Source organism: Pelecanus crispus, chromosome 13 (assembly GCF_030463565.1).
Source record: "Pelecanus crispus isolate bPelCri1 chromosome 13, bPelCri1.pri, whole genome shotgun sequence".
In the NCBI taxonomy this organism is placed as follows: Eukaryota; Metazoa; Chordata; class Aves; order Pelecaniformes; family Pelecanidae; genus Pelecanus; species Pelecanus crispus.
This window is the reverse complement of record NC_134655.1, coordinates 22,951,724-22,974,948: the sequence shown is the minus strand read 5'-3', so window position 1 is coordinate 22,974,948 and position 23,225 is coordinate 22,951,724. Positions and strand designations below refer to the sequence as shown.

The following is a 23,225-nucleotide window of genomic DNA, read 5'->3' as shown; positions in this document are numbered from 1 at the left end:
ATGACTTCATTAAATTCCGGAGGAGTCCAGAGTGGCCAGCACTCTAAAGTCTTCCTTGGTAGAGGTGTGGAGAATAAGTTAACTGAGGGTGAGAGGAAAAATATTCCAAAGGGCATCGATAAGCAAAGGGATTGCAATTAACCGTAGGAAAAAAGTGCTCTGTGGCACTTGTGCTGCCTTGCCCTAGCCCTTGATTTCCCCTGGGATGTATTTATAGTTCAAACCAAAGTCTTGAAAGAAGATAATTGTGCAAGGTTCTTCCTCAGGAAATGTGCAAGTCAGACTTTAAAGCTGAGGTCCAGACTCCGGTCATTTTTCTCTCCTCCCCAGCCCTGAGAAGTGCGTTAGAGAAGACCCCTTCTCTCCTGCTAACCTCAGAACCCCAGCCCTAGACATTAAAGCCAACTGCAGTTTCAAAGGTGACGTTGAGAGAAGCAGCAGAAGCTGCTGAGCATCGTCAGCTGCTACAGTGGGAGAAACCCCGATGGACCGGCCTCTCCCGTCCCGTTAAAGAAATGCGTGGCAGAAGGGACTGTGGGAATGAATATTCTGGATTGGGCAGAATCTGAGGTTACTGTGGAGCTGCGTCCATCCCATACCTTTTCAGGGCTGGTTTCAGAGCCCATTTTGGAATGAATTTTATCAAATATGTGGATGGTTTTAGCTATACTGTAAATGTTAGAATGAAAAGAAAACACAACAAGCAGTGTTATGAGAAAAGTTTGTTATCTGTAGCCTTCCTTAGAATTATAGCCTCTATTACAACCTGGTGGAGGCGAGGAGCGTGTTATGGAATTCCTGACAGCAGCTGTACTGAAACCAGCCACGGTATGGATGCAGATGAAGCAAGGAACCGTCTAGCACCTGTAAGGTTAATACGTGACTTTATTGCAGGCGTGCTTTTGGCTTTTGTTTTTCTAACAGCAGAGCCGAAGATGACTTAGTTTTTAGAATTTTAATAAATTAACAGTTTGGAGGAGGGAAAGGGAAAACGAATTTTTGGCTAATTTATGTAGCTACTTAGCACAATAATGCATGTTTTAGCAGTGCAAACGAAGATGTAGATAAATGCACATTGTTAATGTATGGTACCACAGACTGTATTTTGTTACTGACGCTATGCAGTTTTGCCCATGGTAAAGGATTGCCTGTGTACTTTTTCCACCCAGCGTTTGTTACTCTGGTTTAATCCAAAAATTTAAATAACTTCGCAAAATTCACTTCTCTTTGTAGGAAGAAAGGTATCTGCAGTCTTGCTGCAGAACACATTTTAGGAGCAAAATCTGATAATTCCTGGAAACATGAGACAAGTATGTTTATTATTCGCTTAGATCCTATTTTTAGTTCAATTTTATTTTAATGGACATGTTTCAATGCATGCCATGCTTTGCATTTATTTATCTTTGTAAGATACCGAGTCCCATTCTGAATTTAAGCGAGTAAAACTCCATCGGCTGCGCTTGCAGCTGTGCCCTTTTTCACTCGCAGGAAAAATGGCTCAGTGAACTCAAATTACGTGGGGAAAATCACTGAAGAGGTGTGCTTTCCCAGACTGCTGAAGGACAGCAGATGTGTTTTATTACGAATGAAAGCAGTGCCATATTTTGCGGGTCAGACACATAAGGCCAAATTCTGGCTGACAGTTCTGTTTATCCACGTGCCAGCAAAATCCGAAATTGAAGGAGAAATACTGGCAGGGAATTGTTGCTTTCATTTCCAGTTCTCATTCCGCGTTCCCGCAGAGGAATCTTCATCAGGTGTTGGAACCAGGCCCCTGGTGTAAACTGGGCTCGTTAGTTCAATCTACCCAATTAACTAAGACATATAGTTAGGGTGGCGTTCCCCAGCCAGCTACCTCTTGTGGGATATAAGCCCCTGTAGGAGGTGACTTAATCCACCATGTCAGAGCGATTCCTACGTGCCAGATCAACACGAACCTTTTTTCTGATATCTATTAAGTAGTCAAATGATGATATCTAGTGGTGGTTTCCTTTAGTACCTTTTAGTTCAGGATTTCCAGAGGTTTACAACGGCTTTGCAAATAAAACTCAAAAGTCCGCCTGTCTCTGGAGGGAGGATTATTTCCCACAAAAAAGATGCCCGGGCGTGCAGAATAACAGCTTCCATCCATTCGTGTTCTTATATTCTGCGGGTTAAAATCTAGAAAGATGGAACCCAGCTTTCTCTCCACTAGTCTATATATGAAATTGCAATTCTGATTTTTGTTTTTTTCTGTTTTGCTCCTGTTGGACATAGAGGTTTCCAAAATGTAGCTATTTGATTTTAATTAACATAGGTTTCCAAAAGGTAGTAGCTATTTGATTTTATTTAACATAGGTTTCCAAAAGGTAGCTATTTGATTTTAATTAACATAGGTTTCCAAAAGGTAGCTGTTTGATTTTAATTAACATAGGTTTCCAAAATGTAGCCGTTTGATTTTAATTAACCTAATTTTCTTTTTTGTTACCAGAAGGACCTCACCACTTAATTCCTGCCCGCATCTCCTTTGAGTTAATTTATTTGTGATAACCCCATCAATCTATTGGCAATATAAATCACCGGTGTGGGTCGGCAGCCGCTCGGTAAATGAGTGCCCAGCTGCTAACAAACTCTGCTGCTGCCACGTAGACGCCCACGAGCAGCCAGGACGTGAGTGGAGAGAAAAGTTTAGTATGGACCTGTGGATCCCAAGAGACCGAAGACGTTCCTCCTTCCGTCCTGCCCCGTGCAGGGGTTGCAGGTGTTCCCCCTTCGCGTCAGGTCTGTGCGCGGGGGAAGGCGAAAAGGCTGGCGGAACGTTCCATGGAGCGGAGCAAGCCGGCGGGGATTTGTGCATCAGTCCGCAGCAGGGCTGCCTGGAGCTGAATTACTGAAACTTGCCCCAAATGTGCTGGGGCTCTGCTGCCGACTGTGTCTACCAGGACTTTATTTTCCTTGGGATGCTTGTTTGGGGCGCTCTTTCTGGGAGCACTGCTGTTAGGATCTTGTTAAATTGCCATTTCTTGGAAACAATCTGGCATCTGGTCACTTTTCCTGGGGCCTTATTTACTGATGTTTGTTTAAGTGCTGAAAGACAAGTGGGCGAGGGCTGAGGAACTTCACCTGGGGAGCGCTAACTGCAGGAGAGCGGCGCAGCTGTGTCTAAAACCAACCACGGAAGAAGCACTGAGACCCGCAGGCGTTTTCCACGTCTCATTAACGCTGCTTCTCCTGCAGGGTAAGTAGAAACAGCATCTTTCCTAAATACAGCTCCAGTTATGTAAAATTGAAATATGCGGCTCTGAACTCCGGGAAACTCCGTTTGCTCCGTCCGTCAGCGGTGCTGGCACGTTAGCCGATGCTGGCTTACACGTTTATTTTGGTAGCGTCGCTGCGGTTGAATTAACCCCGAAGAGGGCTGCTAGCTGTAATTTCTCTCTGCTATTGACATGGGACTGGGAGCCCAAGCTTTGCTGTGAGCGTGGAGATCTATTCATCAAAGCTGAAGCTCTTCGCTTTACGTTAAGACGCGTGGTATGGCTCTAATTCACTTCTCATGCTTTTGTGTTAGGCTTTTTGCAGACTCTCAGGGTCTGTACCCAGCTGGAGGAAGCTCCATACAGGTTTCCCAAGTTCTGAGGCACAGCATGTGCTTAGAGTTCCCTGTGATAGAAATGCACCCACAGAATACTGCTGACGCGTAACCTCTGACTAATTAGGAGTCCTTGATGGTCCTCAAAAATTTTCTTGTTTTGTGCAATAATATAATTTCTTAATATGCTGTGTTGCTATTTGTTGTTCTCATTCCCCATCTGTAATGACTACACGCTTCTGCTTTCCAGTGCCAAATTTGTAAAACACACTGACTAATTATTCACTTGCTCTGTCCATTGCTCAACCCTATAAAGTTGGTGATTCAATAATTACTACTCTGAGATGTGACAAAGTTAACAAAGAATCGTAGAATCGTTGAGGTTGGAAAAGACCTTTAAGATCACCCAGTCCAACCATTAACCTACACTGCCAAGCCCACCACTAAACTGATTAAGGGGAAAGTAAGAATTAATTTCATGTTTCCTGGCTTGGTGGCTGGATTATTTTTTAATGAAAGTAAAACTAGAATAGAATCACTAAGGTTGGAAAGGACCTCTAAGATCATCAGTCCAACCATCAACCCAACACCCCCATGCCCACTAAACCATGTCCCAAAGTGCCACCTCTGCCCGTTTTTTGAACCCCTCCAGGGATGGGGACTCCACCACCTCTCTGGGCAGCCTCTTCCAATGCTTGACCACCCTTTCAGTAAAGAAATTTTTCCTAATATCCAATCTAAACCTCCCCTGGTGCAACTTGAGGCCATTTCCTCTCATCCTAGAAGAACGAGTGAGAGAAAACCCAGACTCACGCCTGCTCTCGCTCTTTTTGTGTACATAAACTATGTTACTGCTTTGTCTCAAATGAATAACATTTGTGAACTTAATGGAACAGGGAACATAACTGCAAACTAATTTCCAAAAAATCTTGGCTTGAAGTTTTAAATTAACAGATCCTGTTCATTCTTATTTGTCTTTCCTGTGAGTTGAATTACAAAAAACCTTTCCTGGAACACAAAATGAAAATTTTAATGTTGCATGTGCAAAAAATCTGCAAGTTAAACTGTAAAATGATATGCCTGGATATTTGCACTGGTGGTGTTTGAATGCTCGGAAAGGAAGCTGAAACAACTCCCTTTCCATTTGCTAACCATAGTCCAGCTATTAACCATAAAGTACAGGTCACTGCTCGCAGGCAATGCCATTGCATTGCAATGGCTTTCGGACAGATTTATTGAATATTTTTATATAACAAATACATCCTAGGAAGTAGCCACCTGCTTATGTTTATTCCACAAAAAGAAACCAAAGGCTGCATCCAGCAGATAAAGGACTTCATAAAAAGTAGACATCTCCTAAGGGTGCATCTCCAGCCTACCTCGGAGTGCGTCGCGGTGCACGGGGCCGGTGTGTGGGTGTGCAGGGAGAGCAGCGCGGTGCTCAGCAAGCCAACACATCGCGACTGGTCTCCACTGAGTTGAAGTCCCTGAATTAAAACATCCGTGATATCGCGAGTAAATACGCAATCTTCAGGAGGCAGGATGTGCTCACACCTCTGTCTGAGGTGAAGAAATATTGTGCTTATGTATATTGGATCTACTACAACTTTATTACAAGACATTTACAGTCAGAACTTTCCGTGCAGGTGGCACTGCAGTTTGCCTGTAGTAATCACTTAGGCTGATTCGCAGGGTTCGTTTTCCTCTTCGGCTCTTGCTTTATTTTGGGATTACAGAACTGTTGTGACCGTGTGTCATGACAGCAGTAATGTTCAGCGTTTGGTTTGTCCAGGCTTGTGTATTTTCCCAGTGGGTGGTTAGCAGTTTGGTCAGGGGACAGGAAGAGCTGAGTAAACTGGCAGAAAATGGTGGGTGAGAAGAATTTCTTCCATCCTCCCCCACAGCTGAGGCAGCGCGTGAGTGTGAGGGAAAGCACCAAGAGCGGCGATGGAGAGGAAGCAGCTGATATTCCTCACCCTCCCCAGCAGCCAGACCACAGCTGAAGAAAGGATGGAGCTTTGCAAAAATGTTGACGTGACCCACGGGCACGACCCATGCTCATCCTACCAGGACGGGTTCCTGCAGGAGTTTGTTCCTCGCACTATGAAACACCTTCCAGTCTTGTTATGTGTAATGCTGAAGGCCAGAGCAGGAAAAATCGTCAGCTATGCTCTCATGATTAGGGTTTGAAGGATCCTTGGAAGTCCTATCGGTTTGGGTTCCTAATTAATGAGAAACAGCTTCCATGTCGTGGTTGATTCGAGGGGCCCGTGCTTCCTCTGGTTGGACTCAGCCTCTGAGGCTCTTAGACCAACCCACTGTACAGCACCGTGACCTGGAGGTTTTCTGCACAGATTTAAGGTCTTCACTCTAATTTGATCATCTAAAAAGTAATGAGTATGAAAAGTGTTATTTAATGGAAGAAATCTCATACCACCCCTTGAATGTGAATCTGATTTGCAATTATGTGAGTTCTGGATGTGTCTCTGCGAAAGTTTGGACTTGAAGTTAGAAAAATAGTTTTTAGATTACCAGAAAGGACAAGTATTAGTTGTTTCATTGAGGCCACAGCTACAAGCTTCTCCAGTTATAATTATGAAGAAAAATATTAAATTTCAGTTTCGTTCAGTTTCCAAGTCATTCAAGTGATTGCGCAAAGCACTCGAGCAGTTCCTGACAGAAGCGGAATCCAAAGAGAAGTCAGTGCCGGAATGATTAAAGTGGTACTCAGCCTGGAATCGCCCTACAGAAATTCTTTAAGACCGTGTTAATTAGGCAGTTGTTAAACGTGAAGCTGTAACGCAATCGGTTTGCGAGTCTGCTGCCTGAATGCTGCGTCGCGGGGAGCGTGCCCAGGTTGCTGTGTCCACAGCGAGAGCAGTACGGAAACGGTACGGAAGCGGCGTGAAAAAAGAGCAGGCGCAAGGCAAGGAGAATGTGGAACTCTTGGATCTTCCTAATATTGATATGGGAGGGACTAGTTGTTGAACAGTCTCCGTTTAGGCAAGGTATCAGTGATAAATCTGTGATTTTTTCAAGTTGGCGAAATGTTAAGCAATGAATCACAAAATTTGCATCTAGCGCATGCATTTTCTGCAGCTTCTCGATGATGAGAGCAAGTGTGGGTACGGAGAATGTCTTATTGTTTTGACTCGTTCTTCTTTACTCCTTTCTTATTAATACTGAATTTCCTCACTGTAATTTTGTTCAAATTCTTGTTAAGACCAGATTTTTTTGAATGAAGTCCCTGATGTGGAATTAAAAATGCATTCTGGCCTGGGCTCTGTGGGGTGGACACGAGTTAAGCAGCACATCAATTCAGCCAGCTCGCTGCAACGCCAAGTTAGTTTCTTAATATATTCATGGCCTGTGATACGCTGAGAAAACCCCGTACGGTTGCTTTGAATTTTAAGGGGTTTTCCGTTCCTGCTGTCCAGAAAAGCTGCAAGCGTGAAGCTTCCCAGCAAGGGCAGTGTGATGAGGGGCTTGGTCTTAATTTCAGTTCTGATTAAATCTTGCTAAACAGCTTGTCTGCTTTACATGTTTTCTGTGTTTGCTTGCAGGCTCACGTATGGATGGAAATATATGCTCTTCTGTCCCGGCTTCTTTGGAAAGATGATCAGTGTTTTATGTACAGTCTTTGCTGTGTATATTAAAATGTAATTGAAAATGCAGGTAATGAGGAGGAGAAGCTGAAAAACAAGGTGATTATATGTGAAAATACGAGCAGTTTCCATTCTGATGGGGGAAAAAGATTTTGCACGTTCATAAATGCGAAAGGCTTTCTCCTTCAGATTTTAGACAACGCATTGAAACAAATGGCCGTTCTGCTGATCTTAGTGGGAAAAATAGTATTTACGTACCAAATGTGGATATCATTAACACTTATCTTTTCACAGCCAGCTGATCATATGGAGCGCACGGGTGACTTTTTAGGAGCTTTTCTATGTGTGTCCCACAGCTTTCCTCGGAGAGCTGGGTGGTTACAACGCAGAAGCAGCTCAAATGAGGATGTATATAGAATCATAGAATCCTTTAGGTTGGAAAAGACCTTTAAGATCATCCAGTCCAACCATTAACCTACACTACCAAGTCCACACTAAACCAATCAAGGGTAGACTAGACTAAACCATGTCCCAAAGTGCCACCTCTGCCCGTTTTTTGAACACTTCCAGGGATGGGGACTCCCCCACCTCTCTGGGCAGCCTGTTCCAATCTTGACCACTCTTTCCATGAAGAAATTTTTCCTAATATCCAACCTAAACCTCCCCTGGCACAGCTTGAGGCCATTTCCTCTCGTCCTATTGCTAACTACGTGGGAGAAGAGACCAACACCCCCCTCCCTGCACCCTCCTGTCAGGGAGGTGTAGAGAGCGATGAGGTCTCCCCTCAGCCTCCTCTTCTCCAGGCTGAACACCCCCAGCTCCCTCAGCCGCTCCCCATCAGCCCTGTGCTCCAGACCCTTCCCCAGCTCCGTTATTTGAATTTTTGCTTGGGGTTGGGGGTGGAGAGGGAACCAAAAGGCCATCCTGGATTAGCTTTTTTGGAGAGGCTCCTGGATATTCATTTGCATGTGGAGGAGAATGCTGTTAATGAAATCTGTTGGCTGCTTTGTGCAAAAAAGAAGGGGTTTTAGGGTAGGCTGGAAAAAAGGTTTACTTCAAAAAGGAGGGGCGGAAAAAAGGTGATAACGCTAAAACATCATCTGGGTGATCCCAAACATCGTTTGGGTGAGCTCTAAACAAGATGCAGAAATCATTTGTCTGCTGAGAACTATATGAGGTGAAAAATTGATTGCTCTATCTTGCCTGTAGGATCAAAGTCAAAAAGTCTTAGAAGTGGGTGTAGGGTAGGTAAGGGATTAGGATCCACTCATGGTTTTTGAAGAGTGGGGGATTCACAGAACTAGACTCGTCCCAGGTCTACCAGAAGCGATAACACAGTCGGAGCCAAAATACTTTTTGGAAAGAAGGCGCAGAATGGCAGTTCACGTTGGAAGGATCGCTAGTGCAGGGGAGAGAAAAGACTTCACATCTTTCACTTTTGAAGTAAGTAAAGAAAAAGAATTTGTTGCAATTAATTACAGAGTATAATAGCAATAGTTAAACTATTAATCTAACATAGCATTTTCACTGCAGGAGCCTGAATTCTGGTCGCTGTTACCCTATCTCACAATACCCTGTTCTTCTCATAAGCCTCTCCATTCTGGCAGGAGCAAGGTACCCGTCAATACAATTATGGGGATCAGGATCTAACCCTGAAACCTAAAAATGTGGGAAAGCACATTATGTTAGAAAAAAATGAAAGCACGTCCATAAACATATGATCAAATGGTGCTCGCATTAGTGAGCGGTTCAATAATATCAATAGCCATTACAAGAGGAACAACACGTATTCTGTTACCATAGGACTTTTGAAAAACATTTTGTCTTTTTGCTTATTTATAACTAATATATAATGAACAGCGATACATATAAGAATTTAAGGGAAGGAGCATGTTTGTTTATATAGACCTTCAGGGTAAAAGTGTTCAAAAGAGAAAAATGAGGAGTTTCAAAATCCTGAAAGCAAACTTGAAGGTTCTCACTGTAATGAAATGCGATGTCCAGAAGAGTTGCAAAGAGCCTTTCGTTATCCTTGCACAGGTCTAGGTGCAGCGAGTTAGGCTGAGAAGGGCAGTGGAGCTTCCAAGGAGATGCCAGGAGCTTTGCAGGAGGAAAGCCAGTCTGCGGAGAGGCTGCGCTGATCCGCCCGCGTGGAGCTTGTTGCAGGGTTGCAACCATCGCTGAAGAAAGCAAGGGAAGCAGGCTCGTTAAAAGCTCTGCACAGGGTACTGGCTCAGGCTCTTTTCCCCTCTGTTAACATTTTGTATCTTTTTCCTGAAAACCACAGGGTCTTTTGCTCTGTTCAGAGGGAGAGGTTTGCTGAGCAGTTAAGGTAAATAAGCACGCACCCGTCTCTCTTCGCTCCACCTGTTAACTCCTGCTTAGTCCTTAAGGTCCTGATTTTATAAGTTAACTTTATTTGAAAAATGGCACATATTTTAATATTATCCTCTCCGTTGACCTTCCTCAAATACTGTCCCAACGCTGCTGTTCTTTTCTGGTTCCATTATCAAATAGATATTGATTCTACGCACAAAAGCATTTTCCGGATTGTGCTGCTGAGCTCCGTGCTGCAGGTCTTTTTTCTGTCCAAGACACAAACATTCCATTTTGGCTTAGGGTAAATGTAAGCGAATACTAATTTTTTTGCCTTTTTCCTGAGACAGACAAAAATCAGAATGGATTGTTTGGGGCGGAGGGAGGGGGACGTTGGCAAAACTCCCTTTCCATGCCATCAAACCGGAACAAGTCTTTGAACGCCCAAGTTCAGCACCAAATATTTCAGCAGAAAGAGGAAATACGATGGCTTGGCATGTGAGCCCAGGCTCAGAACTGCTTCCACTGCTCTGAGCTCTGGCTGAGTAATTTCTTAATTACTTCTTAGCTGCTGTTAAGAGCACTGTATTCTTCCTCCTTCAGAGTAACCAGGGATCCTGTCTCCTTGCCTCTTCCTCTCCTCCCCATCCCAGACCCTATGGAATTGAACTATGGAAAAATGATGGAGGAATACCTTGTGGGATTTCTGTCCTCCAAGTGTCTGTCCCGCAGTTTTGTTTATTTTTTAAAATTGCAAAGGGGGAACTGGCACCAAGTTTAAAAAGCTTCATTTGCTAGGAGGCCGCTCTAAGGAGTGCTGCTTTGCTTTAAAGTCAGCAAGCGTGGTAAAGGCACGCTATAAATTCAAATTAATGATGATAAAGTGGAAAGAAGTCACTGCTAGAGTGCATCACTGCTAGAGTGCATCACTGCATCTCTCCCGTCTCCCAAAGTTTATCCTCCTCCTGCTTTACAAATCGGATCGGGAACAGGGAGCTCACGTGGCACTGAGAAACCCAGGATTTGTGTCTGCGGGATGTTGGGTTCTGACCTTACAGCGGAAAAGTGGGTCACCAGCTTGTTGTTGGCGGCTCAATTTTGGTGTCCTTTAGGCAGCTGAAGAGAAACAAATAGGCCATCGATCAGTCTGGCGACAGCCCGGGGCCTCCATATTTTAATTACATGTGTTCTTCGGAACAAACTCATCCCTGTTGAAACATCGTCAACTTAAATGAAACTCCTCAATGGAGGAATTTGGAGCAATATGGTTTTTTTCCTCAGTATTATTAATACATCTAACACTGTTGCAAATAACTTTTTACGTTTCTCTCTCTCCAACTTTTCTAAGCAAGCTCGCTCAGTTTTCGATGCCGTTCTCAAGTAGTGAAGAGAGAGGAAGATAACTTTTCCTGTTAGCCCTTATTATAAGAAGAAACTTTAAGCAATTGTTGAAAGTTACTCTTCCAGTACAGGTGACCTCTATCCAGCGCAACGCTGCGGCTCTGTATTTAGCATAAGCAAGCTGGGCGCTTTGCTCGATTTACCAGATGGAAACTGTGATTATCAGTAATATCATTGCTGCCGCGTGTTCTCTCTGCGGGCACTGCAGAAATCCAGCGAAGTCCGCTGTAAGATGGGCCCATTTCTGGGTGGGGCTGGTTTATGTGGGACATCTTCCATCAACACCTGGCTGCTTTAGCTGCAGCCAAGTCCCCACCGTCCCCCCCTCCCCGAAGGGTTTCGGAGAGACTGGAAGCCAAAAGATGTCAAGAGTTAGGACTGAAATGCAGCTTGTCTTTTTCGTAAGCGTGCACGGATGCGCAGCGGGTCTAAGGGCGCACAAGGTGTTCATCAAGGAAGCATCTGCAGGAGCCTCCGCCTGCTTGGGCGCGTGGTGCCAAAGGGCGCCGTTGTCCAGCTGGGTCTCCCGGCTGGAAACTAATGGACCGGGGAGGAGAGTCGGCGTGACGCGGAGCTGTTGTTCTTCTCTTCGCAGCGACCCGCGCGACGAGGGCGAGCCGAGCTCCGCCGTCGCCAGCAGCGCTCCCAGCCGCTCGCCCGCAGCAGCGAGAGGAGGGAGCAGCCAGCGGGCAAATCCCCGCGGCAGACGGCTTCCTGGGCAAACGGAGGGGCAGAGGCCGGGGTGCAAAGCTGCGGCTGCTGTCCTAGCTGGGTCCTTGCTCTCCTCCACCCTCCAAGCCGCGAGGGTCGGGGCGCTGGAGGGCTCCCCAGCGATGCCGCTGCCGGAGGACGTGATGCCGGAGAACATCAGCGGGGCTGCCGAGGAGGCTCAGGGCAATGACTCCTTTGAGCACGCGTTTTTCTCTCTGGATTATCAACATGTTCAAGTCCCCTTTGAAATCACGCTCTGGATCATGCTTGCGTCCTTGGCCAAAATAGGTAAGGCACCTTGAGAGGGTGAGGAAGGGCAGGGGTCTCCGTGGGGATGGTGGTCTTTGCATCACCTCTTCTCCAGTCTTGGAGCCTGGGATAACACGCCAAGTCCCAAGGATGCACATATACTACCCGGTTGCCTTTTAGGGTGGAAATGATGGGTTTCCATCTGGAAGTTCACACCCGTGCACGGCGTTGCTATTAGTAGGAAGACTATCAGGGTCTCCAGGGATTTTATTTCACTGCATTGCACACCAAGCTGTGCATTCTTCGCGATTAGCTTGCCAGCTGCACTACATGCAGGTTGTCCGCTGGCATCTTCATCTGAAGATGAAGACTCCCTGGTCTTAAAAAAGGGTGCTGCGTCCGGCCAGCCGCAAGGAATAATTTAGTCCATGTGCAGTGTATTACACAGCCTAAAATAAAATCTCTCTGCATCAAGGAGGTTATCTGTGTAACAACACCTAATTACATTTTGCATAACTTGGACCTATCTTTTTTTTTTTTTCCTGCAAAACTGGGCATAGGAAAGTGAAAATTATATATTCTTTTTTTTTTTTTCCAGAAATTGTGATCAATTCTGTTAAATTACTACTATAAAAGTTATTTTATAGCATTTTTTTCTTTTTTTTTTTTTCCTCAGAAGGCAGAACTCTCTGAGATTCATTTAGATCAGAATTTCTTTCAGGTGGAAATGGTCTTTTAATTCGCTATTCTGCATATTACATGATGAGATCTCAACTTTGCTAACATGCATGAAGAAATAATAATGATCACAGATTTTTTTTTATTATTATTATTATTATTCCTGTTCCCGTTTGGTTTGTTTCAATTACTTTCTCTTAATAACTCACCTCGAGTACTTGTAGTGGTTGTCAGCATTTCTAACATTGGGTGTGGCAACTTTTTTCAATGTTGCCTTTAGCTTTAAGTGTTAATGGTTAAATAATATTAAAAGTGGAACCATTTATAATTAGTGAGAGTCCTTTTTGTATTTTTTTTTTATGTATGGAATCTGTGTTGTGTTTAAAATTAGCAGTTGCTATTTACATTAGTGCTGAAGATGGCATGCTAACTAGATTACATCATAAATAATTCTAAATACCTTTTTATTTACACAGATTATTTAGGTTTTCTATTTGTGTATTACCTAAAAATACATGTTTAATCTTATGCTATGATGAAATGCAGTCTGAACCAACAGTAATTTTAGAAAATTTGGTATTTTCAGTAATCTTTCAGATTTTCTAACCATTTTCTGATTGAGAGATTTCACCTTAATTGTGCGCATTTATCACTACTACTCCAAAGCGTAGCCTGCTGAAGGTGGGAGCACGGGAAGCTTCCTCACTGCAGCAAGGAGCTGGTTGATGCTCTTCAGCCAGTTTGGGCTGATGAGATAATACTTTTTTTTTTTTTCCCCCCTATTCATCCCCTTCCAGGGTTTCATCTATATAACAAGCTGCCGACTGTCGTTCCCGAAAGCTGTTTATTGATATTTGTAGGACTCATCATGGGGGGAATCATCTACGGCTTAAACGACAAGTCACCGCCTGTTATGGACAGCGACATCTTTTTTCTCTACCTGCTGCCACCCATCGTCCTTGACGCGGGGTACTTCATGCCCAGCCGTCCCTTTTTTGAGAACATCGGCACTATCCTCCTCTATGCGGTCGTGGGGACGATATGGAACGTGTTTGGGATCGGCTTTTCCCTATACGGGATCTGCCAGGTGGAAGCCTTTCACTTGCAGGACGTGTCGTTGCTCCACAACCTCCTGTTCGGCAGCCTGATCGCCGCTGTGGATCCCGTGGCGGTGCTAGCGGTCTTTGAGGAGATACACGTCAATGAAAAGCTGCACATCTTGGTCTTCGGCGAATCGCTCCTGAACGACGCGGTGACGGTGGTAAGGACTAGCCTTTATTTTGAGTCTCTAATGCTGGAGGGTAGGATGGCCCTGCAGAGGGACCTGGCCAGGCTGGACCGATGGGCCGAGGCCAACTGTGTGAGGTTCAACAAGGCCAAGTGCCGGGTCCTGCACTTGGGTCACAACACCTCCATGCAACGCTACAGGCTTGGGGAAGAGTGGCTGGAAAGCTGCCCGGCCGAAAAGGACCTGGGGGTGTTGGTCGACAGCGGCTGAACACGAGCCAGCAGTGTGCCCAGGTGGCCAAGAAGGCCAACAGCATCCTGGCTTGTGTCAGGGATAGTGTGGCCAGCAGGAGCAGGGCAGGGATCGTCCCCCTGTACTTGGCACTGGTGAGGCCGCACCTGGAATGCTGTGCCCAGTTTTGGGCCCCTCACTACAAGAAAGACATTGGGGTGCTGGGGCGTGTCCAGAGAAGGGCAACGGAGCTGGGGCAGGGTCTGGAGCACAGGGCTGGTGGGGAGCGGCTGAGGGAGCTGGGGGTGTTTGGTCTGGAGAAGAGGAGGCTGAGGGGAGACCTCATCGCTCTCTACAGCTACCTGACAGGAGGGTGCAGTGAGGTGGGTGTTGGGCTCTTCTCCCAAGTAGCTAGCGATAGGACGAGAGGAAATGGGCTCAAGCTGCGCCAGGGGAGGTTTAGATTGGAAATTAGGAAAAATTTCTTTACGGAAAGTGCGGTCAAGCATTGGAACAGGCTGCCCAGAGAGGTGGTGGAGTCCCCATCCCTGGAAGTGTTCAAAAAACGGGCAGAGGTGGCACTTTGGGACATGGTTTAGTCTAGTCTACCTTGATTGGCTTAGAGTAGACTTGGTAGTGTAGGTTAATGGTTGGACTGGATGATCTTGAAGGTTTTTTCCAACCTAAACGATTCTATGATTCTATGATTCCATGAGGAAGGATGGGCTGGTGCTGAGAGGTGGGACGTGAGGTCTGCAGACGGAAAAGGCATCAACAGCCTCTTCTAGCAGAGGACTCCTGGTCCCCTTCTCTGGCCTGAGGTCTGGAGAAGCTTTCAGGTGAACATCTCTTCGACTGTGTGTCTGGAGATAGAAATACAAGTGAGTGCCACAACACTCCCCTGGTAGGAGCCTGGCCTCCAGAGAAGGATGCTGACCCCGCACGGGCAGACATCCCGGCAGCTTATTTTAGTGTCACTGCTACATATGGCCATGTCTGAGTATCTTGTTAACGGCTGGTTTTCCTCTTTCATTTTTCACCCAGGTGCTCTACAAGCTATTTCGATCTTTCTGTGAAATGCCAGCCGTCAAAAGTGTGGATATTTTTGCTGGAGTTGGAAAATTCTTTGTGGTTGGGCTAGGAGGAGTTTTAGTTGGTCTTACTTTTGGGATGACTGCCGCCTTTACCACGCGGTTCACCAAGGATATCCGCGTCATCGAACCACTCTTTGTCTTCCTGTTCAGCTATCTTTCCTACCTCACTGCCGAAATGTTTCACCTTTCGGGGATTGTGGCGTAAGTATGTCCCAGCATCTCGTCTGTCCAGGAGAACTTTCTGGCTAGATTTACTGAAAAGTATTAGAAAAAGTTTTAAAGTAAGTTTGCTCAGCTGGAAATCTGTGTATGGCAGCAAACGGCAAGTATTGCAGCCTGTGGAAGAGCTGAGGGGTGCAACCCCATTTCACACATTACAAAATTACCCAGCAATGGTAACAGCTGTCAAGTCACAAGCGATCCAGATGACTACTGCTGGGCAAGCTTCAGACGGCTGATCGGTTTATGTTGTTGAGCAATGTTTATTTGAGCTCCATGTTTTTTGCTTGGAAACCCTGAATGTTCAAGCAACGAGATGTCCAGAGGTTTTGGCAGAGCCAGAAGAGACTTTCTTGGCTTATTTGGTTATTTTCCATGTGTGGCCCAATGAAAATGAACATTTTAGGAGCTGCAAGGAGTATTTAATCAAATCCTCAGAAAGGTTTGGTCTGAGTTTACAGTTCTAGCACCCTCCTCCTGACCTGCACGCCCTACCTCCCAGCTAGCTTTGGGTGGTGGCCCCAAAGGCGTGCTTGGGCAGACCTTATGCAGGGTGAGTGGTGGGGTGGGAGTTGGGTATCCCCTGCTGTTCGGGAGTGGAGGGCTCTAATGGAAACCTCTGCTTTGGGGATTCAGACTTACTGGCAGAAGAAGTTCAGACACGGCTCACGAATTTGTGTGGTCTCCTGAGCGAGGGTGTCATCCACCACCTCTCTATCTCCAGTAACGTCTGAAAACTGCTAACCAATTTCAGCCAAAGTTGTCAGAGATGAAGGTTTCAAAGGTACTAAACCCAAACTGCTTGCAATTTACTACAGCACAGTCAGTCCTATACACTCTTCAATTAAAAAAACACTTTAGAGCACGGAAGGTTTTACTCTGTGAAGCTTTTGTACAACCAGGGCATAGCAACGTGGGGCAGACAAGGACGCCCTGTGTCCCGCAGCCGAGTCCCGCGCTGTATCAGATACCATCTCGCGTATTCCCACGTGACTTTTCCCATCAGCAAAGAGAAGCTGTTTGTTTCTGTAAATTGAGTCTTTCACAAATTGTAATTTAAAGATAATACAGTTAATTTATTTTTCTTTTTACTGGGTAGGTCTTTCAATAAAACGAATAATTCTGGGCCAGAATCTTCAGTTTTAAGAGAGGTAACTGAGCTTTGGGCGTACCTCATGCATTTCACTTGCAGAGCAGGTGCTGAGAAAAAAATAGATATAATAATCCTAATGGTCAAAGAAAGCTCACCTTGGAAAACAGAGACAGATGAAAGCCAGAGTGATTCAGTCCTCCTGGTTTCTGTGGGCTGATGTTTGTTGCGTTTGGTTCTCCTACCTAAACCAAGTCAGCTGGTGCTGAGGATCACAGCCAACTATTTAATATTTCCCTAAAGACTCTAAAGTGCACTTAGACTGCATTGATAGCTACAGTGTAAACAAGTGTAAATCTGATAATGAAGATAAAAATAAAATAAAAAAAAAAAAATTAAGTCAGCTACCAGCTAGACACAGGAGTATCTGGGAGATCTATTTTGAAACTAATGGTAGTGCTTTGGGTAGAAACCATTCCTGTATCGTGCAGATGTTTTTTCCTCAAATGGTTAATAGGAGCAATATTCTGGCATTACTGAAAACAATTCTAGCTCTGGGAATAGGTAAGAGAAAGCCTATTTATAGGAGCGTAAGAAAGAACAGTGAAATAAATATGCAGCATAATCATCACGGAGCAGAAAACATTCAATCCTAATGGTGTCTCCTTCTATCAATCACAATCTACTGTACCCATTATGGAACCCATTTTCTATTCTTCTGAATAATGCATTGTTTCTGAAGCAAAACAATTGCAAAGGCAGCTGATTCCTGCACTGCTGGTCTTATAATTGCCAAATTATAAATGCCTCTTTTATAGATCTTGATTTCAAACAATTCGTTCATTTGTGACCAGGGAATACTGTATTGTAAGAAGCAGATCTTGGCAGTTTGTTACTTTGAAAAACAAATTGATTGCCAAAAAAATCAATTCTACGTAGTCCAAAAAAATCTGTGAGTGCAACCCAATCTGCTAAACAGTTCTGCAAATGTTTTTTAGTTTGGTTTCATTTTTTCTTGGTGGTTTTTTTTTTTTTTCCCCTTGCCCTAGTGGCAGTGCCCATCTTTGAAGCTGTGACAGAACACGTCAGGTTTCTTCCCTGCCTGTGAATCTGGTGTGAACCCATATCCTTTTCCCAAAAAATGTTCCCAAACCACGGCTCTGGAAGTCACTTTCCATAAATACTTGTTGGATTTCTTAGTTCCTAGCTGGAACTATTTCATCTGCTATTTATTGAGGCAGATACAGAAACAGAAGAACCTTTTTTTTTTTTTTTAATTTTTTCCTTAGCTTGTGGTTCGGTCGCTGTTTCTCTTTCTGGCTCAGTGCTTTATGCTAAGTGGGTCAGTCCGAAAAGGATAAACCAAAAAAGACCGATTGCAGAATATTTTAAGTATTGATACATTTTCTTAGGAGAAGAAAGATGGGAACTCAAAGAACATTAGATGAAAAAGGGATCTGAATCCTGGGCTCGTACTGCTGGGTAAGACGGGATCTCTTTCCCCAGTAAGAGCATTGTGGCTTTTCTGCGTCTGACCTTCTGTATCCTGTGCCTTTACTACAAGTCCCCTCCCTGAAGCCCAGTTTTAATTTCAGACAAACCCAAATGTTTCTTTCTCCTTCAAAAAATGTATGTTGTTTTCATTCCAATGAGGAAAAACAAATAATGATTATTTTTAAATGAAAGAAATAGAAATGTATGTGTTTGGGGTTTTTTTGTTTGTTTGTTTGAATGCAAAGCCTAGTGATCAGCAACTCAAGTGGGTGGAAGTGCATCTTCATTTGAAAAAGGTTTTTTTTTTCCCTTGTAATTTCTTATTTGTTGTTCCCACTGAATATCCGATAAGTATTTTCCCATAATAGTGTTGCTGATTTTCTTAGTGCTTGAAGTAGAGCAGAAATGACTGTAGCTGTCGTTCATGCCTTTGTCTTGGTCCAACAAAAGATGCGGAGTTGTGGCAGCGAAGATGTGTTAGTGATTCACTGACGAGCCAGAAGAAGGTGGTCCTTACTCCGCTTTTGTGAGCAGCGGTGCAGATTAGGAGCGGCAGCGCAGTGGCCGACGGTGTTTTCCTGAAATAAATAAGTGGCTGTGGAGGAGAGACTCAGGGTCTTTGGTTTCATACAGGTTCTAAACCCACAACCAGAGCACGCTCAGCTCTGCCCCTCTGCAGACTGTCCTGTTCGCTGGGGCTGGGGGGCAACCCTGGAGTTTTTTCCATCAAAGCCCAAATAATGCAGAGAATCTCCTTTGTGAAATTCTAGGGTTAAATGTGGTGTTTTTGCTGCAAAGCAGTTGTTGCGTGGCTGTTTTCTGAATAGTTCTTAGCTGAGAGGGTCTATTATGGATACTGTGCTGTGGAGGCCACCACCTACCTCACCACCTATGTGCATCGATACGGGTCACTTGCCTGTCCTGGTCACAGCTGGTGTTTACAGCCAGTCTGCCAGACCCAGATGCACTTCTGCAAGCTGAGGATCTCCTGCTCGGTGCGCTTGTCTGCACGTGATACCATGTAAAGAGAGTTACTGCGATGTCTCCTGTGAAAGGAATTTTTAATGCAATAAAACTCCATGTGGATGGCCTTAGCAAATACCAATGGAAATCAGATCTCGGAAATGTAAAGCCATTTTGCTATTGCTGGTACAATTTTTAGAATAAAATGTTTCTGTCCAGGTTAAAATATAAAAAAATGGAGCTTCGACTCTTTGAGCACTCAATTGTTTTGACCTTTTAAGATTGCTGGCCCGAACATGTATTGATTTGGAAAGCTGATGAATTAGGCTAACCACGTGTACCCTGTAACTTGAAGAACCAATTATCCATGAAAAATTGCAAGGCAGAAGTTTTAATTGGTGCTGCACACTTCTGAAGTGACCTTGGATATGCGATACCTGAGGAGGTCAGATGTTCCCACTACAGCAACAACATTTCTTGGCTCATTGTGCAGCCTTATGAGTGTGCTTGAGCATTTTATTGTCTCCTCGTTGCAGGGAGTCAGTAGCTTCCTAGCTGTGCCCAAATAATATACAGTGCAAGTCCGGTCAGGCTTAGAAATATGCAGTGTGAGGTACGTCGTATGCTTGAGTTTCTCCAACTTTAGATTAACTTTGGTCTCTTGGGTGAAGGAGTACAGCATTCCGGCTGCCCTTAAGCTACACCGATTCCAAGTCCTACAAGAATCTGCTGTAGTGACCAGATATCAGCCAAACTCACAGGAATCCTGTTTACGCATTTCTCATGCTGAGAAACATGTCTCCCATTCCCTCAAATGCCTTTTTCTCATCTGGGCAAAATAGGTGATGTGGGCTCCTAAGCATGAAACTCTTCAGCCCAGATGGTGAGAGTCTGGCAGAGTTAAAGAACGGAAAGCAGAGTATTGTGGTGGGAAGAGCTGGGTGCAGTTCATTGTAGGCATTGCTGTGTGGCTACGATAAATGCAATAAATGGTGAGTTGCTTATGTGTTATAAAAGCAGATTCAGACAGTCTCGTCAACCTATATAGTATCTTATTGTCCTGGTGGTCCTCGTAATACTATTGGACTGATGTAGGAAGCAAATCACTACCCAGTGAGATGTCTGCAAATGTCTAAGACTTGATGAAGGCTACGTTTTTATAAATGACTATATTTTGATTTTGTGTGCTTAATTAGAAGCATTTATTGTTTCCTTTTCATTTTCTCAGCATCATTGCTTGTGCCATGGGCATGAAACGTTATGTGGAGGCCAACATCTCTCTGAAGTCTCACACCACAGTCAAATACTTCATGAAGATGTGGAGCAGTGTTAGTGATACCCTCATCTTCATCTTTCTTGGAGTTTCCACCATTGGAGAAAATCATGAGTGGAACTGGCCGTACATTTGCTTCACTGTCATTTTCTGTCTCATTTGGAGAGCTCTAGGTATGGTGAAATTAGAGATTTTATTTTTTATATATATATTATTATTTATGGGAGTGAAAAATGTGATTCCATTAAATGAGAAAATGCTCCTGCCCCCACCATCATCCTTTCCTGCTCGCTCTGTGCGTGTGGTCATCCCAGATGTGAATGCGAGGACTGAAGTGGGACACCCCAGCCGACGCTTCCCTCCTCCTCCATCACTTCCTCAATAGCAAGTCTTGCATTTGACTGCAATTTCCTAGTCTGTGCACTCACCGTGGGCAGCACTGGTGCTAAATAGAAATTCTCACGGCATCTATTTTATCGATACCTCGGTCTTAGACCCTTCTTTGATTGCCACGTTCTCCTCTTCCATTTCAGTGTAACTTAGTCCCTTGGTATCTTCACAGCAGGAGGGAGATTGCAAGTACATAGCTTGGGCTCAGAGAACCGTGTGAAACCACGGGGCCTCTGACTGCATATGCTGAATTGCAGAGATTTAAGGGATTTAATTCATAACCAGTTTGTGTACAGCAGCTTCCTTAAGAGGGAAACAGGAGGAACCTTCAAACAGCTGTCCCTGGAGATCTTGTTCTGCTTTACAGAGGAGCATCTACTCAGCTTACTGCTGGGTAGATGAGAATTGGGACCTAAAATGTGAGGATGCTTCTGCTCCTACTCAAGAGTTTCAGATAAGGACTGAGAATGACAGAACTGCACAGAATCAGGGAATTGCTGAGGTTGGCAGGGACCTCTCAAGATTATCTGGTCCAAACCCCTGCTTAAGCAGGGACAGCTAGGCAGGACTGTGTCCAGTGGCTTTTGATTATCTCCATGGATGGAGACTCTACAACCTCCCTGGGAAACCTATCGCAGTGTTTGACCAACCTCACAGTAAAAAAGTGACCAAGACTTAGTATAGCAAGAGGAAAAAGCTGTGCGTGACGATACTCTCCTGATAATTGTGGCTAAAGATAATCTTCTTGAGATCAGTTACAGTGAAAACCTGAGTTCTGGACCCAGAATACCCTGGGATCCCATTTTCATGCATTGTAAATGACCAGAAAAATAGGTGCACTGTCCCCAGTTGTATCTTGTGCTGATTTGGTGTTCAGAGAGGCTGCTTCTCTATTGCCTCTTGTAGTATGCAGTTACTGTCACCTAAAAGTGCAGAGTGGCTGCCTTCTCGTTATGGATGTTTTTATATACAAACTATGTCTGCAAATAGAACGGAGCACACAGTTTTGGCAAAGAATTTGAGAGCTAAAAAACGTTCAACAGGATTTATGTTTACAAACCACTGAGTCAAACAGAGTGAACTCAAATTTGATAGACACTTCAAGAAATTGCTTAAATAGGGTAGGCTATGATTAGCAAGACATAGCAGAATGGGTTTTATTAGCTGTTAATACATGCCAAGGTTTGTTTTAATAACTATGCACCATAAACGCACTTGGAAACAGGCTTATTAGTCAGTTGTGCATACATTAAAATGTTTTATTACGATTAAGTGGTTTTCTCTTAAATTATTTGCTCAAATGAAAAGAAGTTCTGAGTGATTTTGACTTTTTTTAGTTCAAAAATTCTTCATTGCAAGATGTAAGGAACGTCGTAATGTTACAAAAGCACACCAAAAATCCTCTGGCTCTTCTGATTGCATTCCCAAATTATGCAGCGCGTTATTAGAGAAGGGCTTAGCCCTGCAGCTGGGAAAGAAAACACTCTTTCCGTTCAAAATCCCCCTTGAGTTAAATAAGAATACACAAACCAGGGCTGAAAATTGTCTTGCACATCTGATCCTGAATAGGGTGTCCCTTTTCTGCAGCACCTTGCTGGAGAGCCGTAGGTGTGCCGGGAGGACGCGAGCCAGGCAGGGTGCTGGCACGAAGCTGGGCTGGGAAATTCCAGCTGTGGAGGTGGTGGCTGAGGTTGGACCCTGACCAGCTCAGAGCCGTCCAGCAGCTCTGGGCGTGGTCAAGGCACCGATCCAGAAATGGGAGGCACCCGTAGAGTTTGCTTGCAGGAATTGGGGACTTTTGGGCTGACAGTGCTGGGGTTAGTGGGTAAGCTGTACTCTAGTCCTTTATTGGACCCTCCCAGTGCTCTTAAATGAGAAATGATTCTGCTGAAGCCTGGGGAGTGGAATTACTTTGATTTAAGAGAGATCATCTAAAGAGCAAAATACATTAATTGCATGACAGCACTAGTTATTCTACTGTTATCCAAGCACTAGAGAGATTTCCTTCTGCTCTTTCTCAAGGTGTATCTCCAGAAGTAAATATATTCTGCTCAAAATGATTAATTGTATGCCATCTCTCGGAGCAAACTGGCCTTGAATTAGTTTAGGGAATGCTAGTCATAATTTATGAGGTAGGATTAAATTAAGACAAAGGCCAGGATATCAGCTCAAGTAAATTTTGTTCCTTTAAATTATTGGCACTGCCTGAGCTTTACAGTAGCTGCAGATGTGATCTGAGGTATGCTTTATTTTATTTATTTACTTAAGTTACAAAGAACCTTGAAGCAGAAGTATTTCACATCTGTTGGTCTGAGCACCAGCTCCACGGAGCTCTGGAGAAGGGGAAGGTGTTGCAAGGCTCAGTTAATTGAGTTCCCTATTCCTGAACATCCCCAGCTCTTTGTTTTCTTCAAACCGGTCTGATGTGCAATCCAAGTTCAGATATTTTTAGTTGTACGGGAAGATGTGTTGTGGGAAGATGTCCGATATGCACAAGTGCGCTATTTTTGAAGTTTATTTCTTTTACAAACACCCTTTAGAAAAGCAAGTGATGTGGATCCAGCTAATTCCTAGCAAAAGTCAATGACAGTCTGTGTCATCGCTTCTCAAAAATGGCCATTAATCTTCAGGAAATAAGATGTTTATCATACCTGTTGATATTATGATCATGGCTTACTGATTTAAGGCCCTACTTTTTGTATTTTTCTGCAT

The 23,225-nt window shown here is 44.4% G+C and overlaps 1 protein-coding gene across 1 annotated transcript in view; it reads left to right on the top strand.

The window, feature by feature from the left end:
* Positions 1–11,726: 11,726 nt before the first annotated feature.
* The window catches only part of LOC104026238 (sodium/hydrogen exchanger 2), a 30,854-nt gene continuing 19,355 nt past the window's right edge, over positions 11,727–23,225 (top strand). Inside the window, exons 1-4 of the mRNA XM_075720571.1 lie at positions 11,727–11,892; positions 13,329–13,792; positions 15,035–15,285; positions 20,079–20,296. Coding sequence (XP_075576686.1) covers positions 11,727–11,892; positions 13,329–13,792; positions 15,035–15,285; positions 20,079–20,296 — 1,099 coding nt within the window. The remainder of the gene's footprint in view (positions 11,893–13,328; positions 13,793–15,034; positions 15,286–20,078; positions 20,297–23,225) is intronic.